Below are 13,196 nucleotides of genomic sequence, written 5' to 3' on the forward strand. Positions count from 1 at the left end.
TCAAATGAATATCTGCAAGCACAACACAACTAAGTGTAAAATCAACGGACTGAGATGAAATTCAATCTTGATCTGTATCTTATTATGGCAAAAAAGCAATACACCAAATATCAAATAAATATCTGCAAGTACAACACATGCTATTTTTCTAAGTCCAAGGGCTATAACTAAGTGAAAAATTAACGGACCGAGATGAAATTCAATCTTGATCTGTAACTTGTTATGGCAAAGCATTGTACCAAATATCAAATAAATATCTGCAAAAACAGAGAAAAAAAGTGTAGAAAACTGATCTGATGGACAGGCAGAAGGACGGAGCGCAAACCTAAAGTCCCCTTCCACTGTATCGGTAGGGGACTAAAACGTGTTATGTACCTCAATAGAATTACTATACCAAAGTGGTCCTATAAAATATTATGCAGACAAATTAAAACAAAAGGTCTATTGGTTTCAATGATCACCCGAGTTGACAGTTTTTACTCTTTAGAAATCATTGTGTTACCTGGTGTGTTATTTCTTACACTTTGTAAAAGATGATAAATATATTTGTACAAGTATCATTAACACAATTTTAAAATAATTTAAAATTCTTTCAGAGGTCAGTAAATTTTATAACATTACAGCCATATGCAATTCTCTATTTGAGTTCCAAAAAGTGCAAAGAATTTTTTAGTTTTCAAAGAGGACTCATCATAGGTATTCGTGCAAACAGTTTGCCTGCTTGGTGTCAGGCGTAAAGATTTTCTAAAATAGATTGCATTTTCGACATATGATCAACCAAGCCCTACCTTTGGACTTGAACCTTGGGGTAATAAATTTCACATTATCATAAAACCGTGTCCAGCAATAAAGATTTCCAATTGCATTTTCAATACATCATTTATTAGACCAATTTTAGCCCCACCCTGGTACCTGAACCCTGGGGTCATGAATTTCACAAGTTTGGACGGTAGAGGCCCATTATAAACATGCGAACATTTTGCGTCCTTGATGTCTACTTTCTAAGATATAATACATTTTCATTATGACCAACTCAGCCCATCCTAGTGCCTAAACCAAGGAGTCATGGATTCACTGTTTTGGTAGAGGTTTATTGTTATCATGCAAACATTTTCCATCCTTCATGTCCGGAAAAAAGGAACATTTTCGAAGGTATAATGCATATTCAAAAGCTTCTGTGACCTGAACCCTGGGGTCATGAATTTCATAGTTTTAGTATAAAGCTCATTGATATAAATCATAAATATATCAACATTTTAAATGCTTGATGTCCAGAAGTATATTTTTCAAGATAATACATGTATATTAATAATGCATTTTCAATATACATGTATTATTAATTAACTCCATCCTGACTGAGGGCATGAATCCTCTAGACAGCCAACTAATCTATGCCTGTTGCCCAATACTTTTAAAGGAGTTTATCAATAAAATGTGTTTAAATTATGAACCCTCTAATTAAACCTTAATAAAACTCCTGACATTTGATACTCAGAAAATGGATCCGTAGTCTTTTTCTTTTAGAACGCTGTGATCAAAATCTCAAAGTTTTTGTATTCCAATATTTATGTATTTCTTAAAACTATTATTAGCACACGTCTAATACTAGTACCCAATAGATACAGGTATGTTTCAGCTGTTATTATGTGATAAGCAGTATGAACGCGAGTTAAAAGAGTGAGATTGGCCACACAGTTCATTTTCTTCCTCAAGAGAGAGATCAGTTTAGTTTAGTTTATTGAAACCTTGAGAAACATCTCATTGGTATGGTACAGTTATATAATAATCAGGTAACAATATACTAGTGAGTATAACCATGTGAACAGAATCATGTGACCAAATATGGAGGATGGACAAACATATTATATCTTATAAGTTCAGTTCTTATAAGGCTCAGTGCCTTGTTTATCAAAAAACCTTGCTAAATTACATATTGCTTTTCTGTTTCTTATTGAAAAAGCATTTACATTGTACATTGTGTAAATAGACACTTTCTGATCATGTGATTTACAACAGTGCATGTATTCTGAAGTTTCAATTTTTGCAGTCCACCCATGCATGATAATATCACTTTTGAATCAGGAAAGACTTAAAAACTTTACACATTTAATGGAAAATCCATCAAATTACTTTAGCTATCTTCAAACTATTCTGTATCTCATCTGGGTTGATTACACTTAATTGTTTTCTTTTCTGAGAAAATTCTGGACTGGACTCCAAATTATCATTTGATCCATGTAATGATTCTGTTAAAACTACATCGAATTTCTCCTCGGCAATATTTTGAGTTCCGTTGGTACATATTTTGGATACAGTCGGGTTAGTTTCTGACCTTTGATTTAACATGGAGGTCACATTTTGTTTGTGCTGACTGGTTAGCTCTCCTGAATGTTTATTTATAGTTCTTTCACTAAACACATCCTTGCTATCATCTGAAACCTCAGACTTCACAATCAAATTATTTTTCACATCTGCAGACTTTTTCATATTCCATTTGGTGTCCTCTTCCTCTCTCTTGACCCCAGTTGTAATTTTATCATCATCAACAACAGGGATTGTAAAGTTTTGAGGATCTTTGATAAATACATTCAACTTCTTCTCTTTATCCGAGTGCACTGATTCAAGGACAGCACTAGGTCTGTTGAATTCTGGAATTTCAATACCAAGAAATTTGCATAACTGTGACATCACTTCATCTACATAAGCATGGATTTTCAGTGTGGCTTTGTTGTCATGCTTGGTGGGCTGGAGATTCACTATTACTAGTTTGCCACCTTTCTTCCTGGCTGCCAATGGGAGGTTTCCACTGGGTACAATTTGAAGTGAAGTTCCAAGTGTAAGATTTAGATCTGCTTTCCTGAAATAAAAGTATTTAAAATCAATACTTAAACTTATCACTGTAATATTTTTGGCAGAAGATCCAAAGAACTAGCTTCCATTTAAGCATAAAATATCCTGTTAATATTCAGTTACTATAAAAGCCCACTTGTATTTAATTTTACACACAAAAAGAAAGAAGAGACTTCTCAGTCTTATCAGTTGAAAGCTCTCAATAAAGGTATATGTACACACATGTATACAGATTAGTTATGCACTGCATACAAAAGTTTTTGAAACACCTTACATTTTAGCTATTTTGGATGAAAATTTCATACAATGGCTATGACATACTTTGTGACACCACTATGCGCAAATCACTGTTCAAACTACAGGATAGTCATACATGCAAGTTGATATTTATATCTTATCAAGATTTTCTGCATATATCCAAAAAAACTACATTTGTTGTCATCTGATGTATGTTTAGATTTAAACAAATTCCCCATTATACATCCTAAGAAATATTAGATATGAAGCAGTTGGCAGTACTTGGCATTATGCTAAACCACATTTGGGCAGGCCATGTGTCAACTGTAGCATGCTAGTACATGAATCTGCTGCAAACACTTCAGTGTCAATAGAAAATTTCTATCAGTAATTTTGTTTGATTATCCCCTCCAAGCAAAGTTGAGTAACTAGTAATCGTGATGGCACACACATTTGTATGTTAATTATAGATTTTGCGCAAGTACTCTAATTATGTAATGCAATCCTTTTCAAATTCATTTTGTAATCATTTGATATAAGAACCAAAAAAATATTTAAAACAAGAGGCCCTATGGCCTTATCAGTCACTGAGTACCAAATTACACCAGGAGGCAATGCTTGAATCATATCTAAAAAAAAATTTAATGAAAATGTTTCTGGAACTTTAAATTGCAAGAGAATACAATTTTTAGGTATTCTGATAAAAAAACAAAACAATATACATTTTTCAAAATGTTTTGTGAAAATGCAGGAATATTTGAAATAATTCTAACCAATTTTCACTAAAATCATCCTGAAACCAGAACTCCAAATGAAATTTACAATTTTCATAGAGGTGTTCCTGCTCTACATGACTATGCATTTACTTTTTCTTACAGATGTGCAGTTGTAGAAAATTGGTAAATTTTTGGCAGTTTTTGTCCTGCCCCCCTGAGCCCTGGGGATGCAGAACTCCTGAAATTTTTAATTTATGTCCCCCTTGTCCAAAAGATGCTTCATAACAAATATAAAAAGATTTGAAGGATAGTTATCAAGAAGAAATTAAGTGTATAGTTGTTAACCCAAGAAGCACAACAACAGACGAAGACTAATGGCAAAATGTCACCTGAGTTACTCAGGTGACCTAAAAATATAAGTGTATGCAGACATATGAATCTGAAGCTTATTTTAATAACATACATCTTGTTGTTGAAATAAACATGTAAAAAAAAAAATGATACCAATCAGGCACTGATACATGTATATTGTATGTGTGGAATAAAGAATTGCTGAAAGTTATGTACAAAATAACAGACTACTTTGCATGTTGGTCTGCCAGTTCCAGGTCTCTCTCAGGCAGGGAATCCTCCCAATCCAGAATAGTGTCTCGAAGCCAACCCCTGAAATGCATTGTAGTTAAAACAGACCTCATTCACAATAGCATTTTTTTTTTATTTCTACAAGTAAATTTTATTACAGCTCATAATTCTATGTTCCCTCTAAGTTTCCCCTTTTCTTATGACCCCACAAGAGGACCATGGGCCACAACACTCACCTGAGCCACCTTGTTCAAACAGACTTGAACACATCAGTGACTCAGCAATAAACAAAGTATTGCTATTGGACCACTATATACACTACAACTCTCAAGGTGTTTTGTATATGTACATGTAAGACTCCAAAGTGTGATAGGACTCCAAAGTGCGATGGGACTCCAAAGTGCGATGGTTTGCGCCAAACCCGATGGTGTGACACACCAAAGTGTGATGGTCCACACTCATGTGCCAAAGTGCGATGGTGTGAGACAAATGCGTCATAATGCGATGGTGTGAGACAAATGCGCCAAAATGCCATGGAGTGATACGCCAAAGACCGTTGGTTTGTAAACGACAGTGTTTTGGTACAGACTGTACCAACAGTGTATGGTTTCACCAAAATATCAGTGCAAAATCCATGCACAAAAAATAAGAATAAGAACTTATTTCATTACCAATAAGTTGTGTTATTAAACACAAAATTTTCAAACGCGAAATCATATAGAATGTTTTGCATTATAGTATACCCCCAGGAATTTATTATGTGTACATCGCAAGTAATAAATGATCATGAATTAAAGAATGTTTGGGCGAAGTAGATAGTTTGACAACAAATGTACTTTGCCGTTCTCGCAATGCTCAACAATGTAAATCTTGCTGTTGCTGACGTCTATGTCAATCTTAATCACCCGTGCCTTCCTCCAATATATTCCGAAGAAGTTGGTGTTAGCACTGCAGCAGAAAGAACCTTCGTTGGTGCAAACTTAAGTTCTTACGTTTTATTTTGAAAGACGTTAAGAATGAAGTGGCTTCACAAACATTACTGAACCCAGCACCTTCGGACTTTAGCATGACCATCGCACTTTGGAGTCCGTAATGTTATCAAACCATCGCACTTTGGCATGACCATCGCACTTTAGAGTCTTGCATATATATATTTTCATGAACTGTAGTTACATGTATCATAATCAACTGTTTTAGAGTTAGCATGTTTTGATAGTCCCAGGTTGTGGCAAGTAAAATTGTACAAACAATTCTTATGCATTATAGAAGATTGTATATATGGACATTACAAAGTTATTGTAGCAAAGAAGGGGATACTCTTTTTTGATCAACCCGAGATCAAACCCGGGACCCTTGCATTACTGAGCTATCCAGACCAATATATGCAGTATAGTAAGATTACTACAATATACAACTTAAACCATTTTGGAAATCATACAAGAGCTCTTCATATAGAGGAGATGTAAAATTAGTTTAAGAAAGAAATGGTAGAAAGATTGCATATTTCCTAAAAGTCACCATTTCGCAAATTTCATGGTTGTTATTATAGGTCGAATATTGTATCACATGTTTCATATTGTTAGGCCATTCTTTTCAAACTGATTTTAACTATGGATTACTCTGTTTATCTGATCAATACAGAGGTCTCACAATGGGTGTGACCAGTCAACAGAGGATGCTAACTCCTTCCAGGGACCTAATCCCACCTCTGATATATCCAGGTGTCCGTGATTGCCCTATTCTCCATTTTGTATTCTTCAAAGGATTTAGAAATACATGTACAAGATTGATCATTGTTCATTATCTTCATCTTTTTCATCTTACTGTTGGAAAGACCCAACAGCAATCTATATGCAAAGTTTAGCTCAATAATTCAGTTTAAGAAATACTTATTCAACATATGCATGCACTTCAAACCCCTACTCTGATACCACTCTGGCTCCAGGGTCATGGAATGAAGGAAAAAAATCTAACATGAAAATACTCCCATATTAATCACACTAGCTGCATCCCTGTAGTTCTTAAAAAAAGATTTGTAATTAAAAGATCAATTCTTTTATAAATGTATGCAAAACACCTAACCCCCATTGTGACCCTTCCTAAGACTCAAGGAACATGGTTGAATCATCTTGAATTTACTCTACACAGAGATCCTTGCATATTAATTTGATAAATAATAATAATAATGATAATTGAGATAGTATATTGTATGTCCCATCTAAAGATGCCATGGGTATGTAATAATGTTAAAATTGTACAATGATTGACAATTTCTGATCAGAAAAGCTCACTTGAACTTTATCTTACGTGAGCTAAAAAAATTTATTTCTGTCATGAATATCTTTTTGCAAGGTGATTCTTGAACACTCTTTATATCCTTTATACATCTAGTGTTGTTGTTGTTTTTCAATTCAGAATAAATATACAAAGTCTTTCTGTTAATATCAAACCTGCATTTTCTGTCTCCACTTTTGATGAACAGACAGGAATTCCCTGTTGGTTTTAATCCCATGGTAGTCACAGCAGAACTGTTTATGAACTAAACAGAGATGTGAAAAAAATCAAACCTTTACTAGAAAATATTATGGTAATCATGTTCAATGTCAATGAAGGCATACCTGCACTAATTCTACATGGTCTTCACAATATCTGCTCAAAAGAGCAAGACAAAAATGTATACTTTTGATGAACAAAATAAAATATTTCACGATATTCCATCTTATTCCTTGTTATCCTTTGTAGCGTTGATGTTCATATGGAATACATGAAGTACTTATATATTGTCATAATACATTTAGCAATGTTACTTTGAATACTTAATTGCTGTACATTCATATACATGAACTCAAGCATCCAGTTGACCTTACTTTTGTAGAACAATAATTTACTGGAGTTTAACTAACAAACTTGGACATGTACATCTACGAACATAAATTCGTATCTATTTTTCATAGTTGGATACTTGGAGGCGACTTCGACTGGAATTATTGTATTAAACTGCTGATCAGGTAGACTTCCTACTACAGTTAAGTCATTTCAACTTTCACCCCAGTTACATCATTTCAACTTTGACCTCTACCCGAGTCGCATCCTGGTTCCAGTCTGGGATAAAAAACAGAGATTCTTTGTAACTAGTGAAAAAAGATCAAATGAATGTTGACAATTTATTTACGAATCGAAAAAATTCAGTCAACTTGGATTGTGTTGGAAGTAATCAAAGACACTTTATTCTGTACCTTATCGGTCGATTCATGATCATTATGGAAATAACATTGTTGTTGAAATTGATAATTGTTGGGTTGTTTTTTTTCCATTGCTAATATGATTTTCAGTCTAAACAATTAAAATACAACTGTTACTAATTTTGTTCCTTGCATTGCAACATTTGCACCAGCTGTTGAATATTAGGGATTTTTCTAAAGTCATTGACAATCATATTTTCATAAAGTGTATAAAGAAAAGGAAAATTGTACATTATTGTTAAATTTACACTGGTATTGCTATTCAGCTGGGATTGCCTAATATATGACACAAAGTTTATTGTTAGAAAAAAGACATAATGATGATAACTATAGTTCCAGTCAAAGTCACCCTGATGATGAGTAGAAAGATGAAATAAACCTTTTTGAGGAACCAAACAAACCTATTTTCCATGTTTGAGACATTCAGACTTACCTGTGTGCCACATTTATTACACTCCTCCACAAATATGTTTCCATGGAGCTCTGAGAGTCTGTTTCTAGGGAAACCAGATCGGACATGCAATCCATCTACATTCTGTGTGATTACGTACTTCACAATTCCTAGGGGGAAAAAATGTCCTTTATACAAGAACTACCGACACATGGACCAAAATACAAATATTACTTTGCAAATATTGATTCCTACCTTGGCCTCAGATTAAAGTCTTTAAAGTTGAATCAATCCTAGCACCTTTATTTTTAAATTACTATAATGGACTATATAGGTATGGACCTTAAAGACGACTTCCAATTTTTTAAAGCAAAGTTTACTCTAATATGATAAAACTATCTGAGGTATGTTATTCAAAGGAAAATGTTGGTGATCACAAAATTTGCACTTTCGATGTAAAAGTACGTTTTTACGCCATTTTTCTTCCAATAATTATAGAGTGCATTTGAGATCATATGGTATATATTTTTACTACAGGTACATATTTCTCTCAAAATGGACTAATTGTAGAAAAACAAAACTTTCATTGTTTTAGATAAGAAAAACAAGCACTAATAAAGATGCTGTCAGGGTAAACCATAGATACAAGCATCACAAAAGATCCAGCTTTGTAGCATTATTTGCTAAGTTCAAGGTCCATAACTCTTTCAAAAATAAGTCAACAAAGCTAAAACTTGACATTTAACTCCTATCATATAAACATTTTCAATTCAATAGCTGCATGGATAGTCAAAAAAATGTCTGGAAAACTATCAAATCCCTGAAATTTGCAAAGTTTAATATTCATAACTCTTTCACAAAAAGGTCAACAAAGCCCTAACTCAAAACTTCATCTATAACCCATTAATATATGTTTATACCTAAATTTAAATTCAGTAGCTGTAGAGATTGACACACAGGTCGATTATATTACTTTAGTATTTACTTATCAACAGGGCCTTAAAGCAATATGAACTGTAATCAACAGCAATTTTTGCAGATTTTATGCAATTTATTATCCTGTATTCACTGATCGTCAAGTAAGCACATGCAAAATGCTGCAAACAAACTGGTGTCAAAAATGGAATCAGAGTCAATACACAACTTCCGAGATATCAGCTCTTCTGCGATGGAGGTACTTTCAGTTTTCTGTTGAACGCTTGGGTGGGTACAAGATGTATACATATATTATAGACTAGCTATGTAAATAAGGATAAAAGTTATGAAAGCGTAAATTTTATTTATATCAGCCGTTGGTATACACTAGACTGACCATATCAAGAATAATATTTGCTTGAATAAGGCCATTAAATAAAATATGAAATTATTTTTGATTTCCTCTTCTGCACAATTGATACTTTAATCAAAGAAAGATGGTGATTATCGATTTTTGTTTGAGCTTTTCTATTATCAAATACTCATAAATTTACTAATATTGCGTGTCCAAGTAGTTTTGGTGGTTGCATGATGTCTGATAATCATCCTTTAGGCAATATATGAAGGCAGCGATAAGCATTTGTACCCACCGTGTGTGGACGAAAGTATGTTTTGCGTCTCACTGTGCGTAAGAGTTCCACAAAGGGAAAGAATCTTTGGGAACTCGGAAATTGCGTATTGTCCCCTTTCTATGTTGTGCCTGCACAAATTGTTTACAAACTTGTATAAAGTGCTGATCCCTAATGTAAATTTTATACTGATTTAACCTTAAATTGGCTTCCTTCTTCTGTTCTTTTTTTTTTTGGCAAATCAGACAATTTAGACTTGAGAGCTTGTTTCCCCAAGATTTGTTTCAACATCAACAACTGTTTTGTGCATATGCAGAATTTCTTCTCTGTCAGAGCATATGACCTAGGTCACTTGCATATCACGTTTACATTAAACAAATACTGTCTTGCAATTATACAAGTATTATTTTCTATCTAAAAAACTCTGTTGTGGGGAGTAAAACTTTTGTTATTTTATCTTCATTGTAATTTTTTTGATTGAGAAAAAGTGTGTAGACTTAAATTTACACTTATGCTAATTAATACTGCTCGTCTTGCTTTACTAGAATGCTTCATTATGACCATTCTATCAAATTATAAGAAATAGCACAGACCTGGTTGTAAAAAACTATTTTTATGGTTTTGTTACTCAAAAATTGAAGTTGGAAAAAAATGTGTTGACATAAATTTTCACAATAGTTGGAGATCAAATTAGGCCCTTCTCATGATATGATATATTTAGATTGTACTCTTTCTTTACCTGCTCTCTCTAAAGCGACCAATGCCATATGAGTCAGAGTTGGCCTTGCATTATCAAATGTCACATTCACTTGTGGTTTTTCACCTTTCTGTTCCAAAGTCCACACACCTGACACAAAGAAAAAAATTATGATTATATTGTACATGTAAACTGCTCTCTAAGAAAGAGAGAACAGACTGACATCATGACTGTCGACCATGGGAAATTAGAAAGCTAAAGTTCGGCATCTAACTGCAAAGAAAAATCCTGGTTGGTAACATTTTCAATGTCTTTAAATTATACATGACACATCTCTATATATCATAATTTACTAAATCCTTATATTTTTCCAAGAATTTCGAAATTAAAGCATTGCAGGAGAAGTTGGAAAATGATGATTGATCCAAAACACAGAATTAAGTGTACTCATTCTTTTGAATAATTGGTTTATTTTTCATCATCATGTATTTTGTTTGTTTACAATGTGATATCTATCTATCAAGTAATAAATATCAGAAAAACTTTACAAATATTGTGGTGTATGGCAATTGTGGTTTTATCATTGTTCGTTGAACATCTAATTACATGGTTGAGCAAAGACCACAAAATTAGCTACTGGTCCAAAGATCAAGGTTAGTAAACTTGGGCTTCTAAAAATATAACATTCGCAAGTGTGTCTGATCTATCCCTCAATAAATTATTGACGTCAAAATGACCTAAAGATTGAAAGATGGTGATAATCATAATGACAAAATTTTAACAATAAAGAGAGAACTTGTATGATCTCCCATCACACACAACAGATGTACACACTCTTGACGTTTCTCTTAAAATTAGCTTTTTTAAAAATTGAAAACAAAAATGTAATACTTTGCGTATAATTTGGACCAGTATGCCCAGTAAATTCATTTTTAGCCTAGTAGGAAATAATCCATTTGCACTGTCCCAAATAACCAAGTGCTGCTTTAAAATAAAAAGACTTTCATGAAGACTTGGAAAGAGTACTTGTTCATAACATTATGCATCAATAAAATGCAAAACCACAGCATCAAATACCCATAAAAATTAAGGAAACCACAGCGGTGCATAGAATCACTGAAATTACCAAAGAAATGACCAAAATTACCATTAAAGGGGCCGAAATTACCTCAGTATATGTTTATCTATATACCATCTAGTCACACATCAAATCTCATGAAGATTGGTAACCATTTGAAGGAATTGTTTCCATAAAACCGATTATTGTGACAACACTGACGTGTGAATCTGAGTTACTTCCCTTTACCGACAGGTACTCAGTAAGCGAACTATAAATAACCAGTAAGTTCCAAATGGCAATATAAAATTCAGGACAAATATTTTTTTTTATTTATCACACTATATTGTATAAATCAATACCATGAATACAATATATAAAACATGGGAAATAACTCGTATTTACGCTTCACATTAATCGGTTTAATGACCATAACTCCTTTAAATTGTTACCAATCTTCATGTAATTTGATGTGTGACTAGATGGTTTATAGAACATACACTGAGGTAATTTCGGCCCCTTTATTGGTAATTTCGGTCATTTCTTTGGTAATTTCGGTGATTCTATGTACCGAAACCACAGTACTTATGTTCAAAGTCCTGATTTATTTCCATACATATCTGTCTGATAGTCCTTAATAAAAACAATTTCCTCATTACCTATACCATACCCATTTACCTTTAGGTCCCCTAAAGTCTGGGATCCCAGCAGAAGTACTGATGCCAGCACCCGTGTGCACTATAAAGTGCTGGCTCGCTCTAACCATGTCAGCTAACTGCCTGACTTTCTCTGTTACAAGATCTGGGGGGTCAAATTTCTCTGGCTGACCACATTTCCCTTTGTGCTCGTATGAGGATAGTCCATCGGAATAATTAACTGACATGCTTTGTCTTTTTATCAGTCACTCTGAAAAAGTAAATATATAGATAAGATAAGATAAGTTTATTCCAATTTTGGGCCCAGAGGGCATAACAGTAAGACATTTTATAAAGAAGGAAATTCAAAAAAGAAAGAAAGTTTACAGTACTAAATATCGATCAAGATATTGCATAATCTCAGCGACATTATTTAGACTAGGTGTCAGTCCAAATATCCAGCCTCGACGAATCTCGGTGAGATTAGACATCTGTTAGATGTTGCACAGCACGCACACAGGTGCTTGGGTCATAATATATGAATACACATCTAGCCTTATACATATGTAAATAATCAACATATTTATAAGGTTAGATGTGTATTCATATATTATGACCCACCTGTGAGCACGCACACCACAGGGGCTCATCACGAATTGACCCTCTCTATTCTATATTTACACATTTAAATATAGAACAGACGATGTCAAATTTTAATAAGACAAATATTTCGTGACGAGCCCCTGTGCGCACACCGAGACTTTTTATTATTAAAAACCTATCGTCTCAGAAAATCATGTAAATATATGGTAATTTACTCTCATATAACCTGCAAAATTATAGATGTTCCTCACAATAGCTGAATTCTAACTATGAAGTCTGCAAGTTCAATTCACGTTGTCTATCAAACCAGTAAACAACCCGACACCGTCCATTTTGCAGGCAAGCAGTAAATGTAGGCAAGCGGTAAATGTAGTATGGCCGAGAGTCCCAGATAACGATTTTTGCATGATTTCTCTCTTAATAGTTGATAGAATGACATCAAACTTATTGTGATAACTGTTTGTGACCTATTAAACAAGAATCATATAACTTTTTCTGTGAATTCTATAAAGAATATACTGAACCAGAGTTTTCGGACACCAAAAAGCGGTAAATCTAGTACGTTTTATAAATGCCGATCTTGTGATCTACCGAAAGTCCGCGTTTTAGCATTGTAGACAAATATTAAGTCAATATGAATCA

General features: G+C 33.6%; 1 protein-coding gene across 2 annotated transcripts; it reads right to left on the reverse strand.

The window, feature by feature from the left end:
* Positions 1-1,720: 1,720 nt before the first annotated feature.
* LOC125648828 (NAD-dependent protein deacylase sirtuin-6-like) lies at positions 1,721-12,928 on the reverse strand. 2 transcript variants are annotated; one of them, XM_048875820.2, is made up of 7 exons: positions 12,781-12,928; positions 11,995-12,222; positions 10,302-10,409; positions 8,061-8,188; positions 6,836-6,924; positions 4,386-4,466; positions 1,721-2,857 (listed from the first exon to the last, which is right to left on the reverse strand). In XM_048875820.2, the coding sequence occupies exons 2-7, from the start codon at positions 12,197-12,199 to the stop codon at positions 2,122-2,124; spliced, it is 1,347 nt and encodes a 448-aa protein (XP_048731777.2). In that variant the 5' UTR covers positions 12,200-12,222; positions 12,781-12,928; the 3' UTR covers positions 1,721-2,121. The 2 variants fall into 2 exon arrangements, with proteins under 2 accessions (XP_048731777.2, XP_048731778.2); XM_048875821.2 differs by having other exon boundaries at positions 12,770-12,906.
* Positions 12,929-13,196: the final 268 nt, after the last annotated feature.

Source organism: Ostrea edulis, chromosome 5 (assembly GCF_947568905.1).
Source record: "Ostrea edulis chromosome 5, xbOstEdul1.1, whole genome shotgun sequence".
Classification (NCBI taxonomy): domain Eukaryota; kingdom Metazoa; phylum Mollusca; class Bivalvia; order Ostreida; family Ostreidae; genus Ostrea; species Ostrea edulis.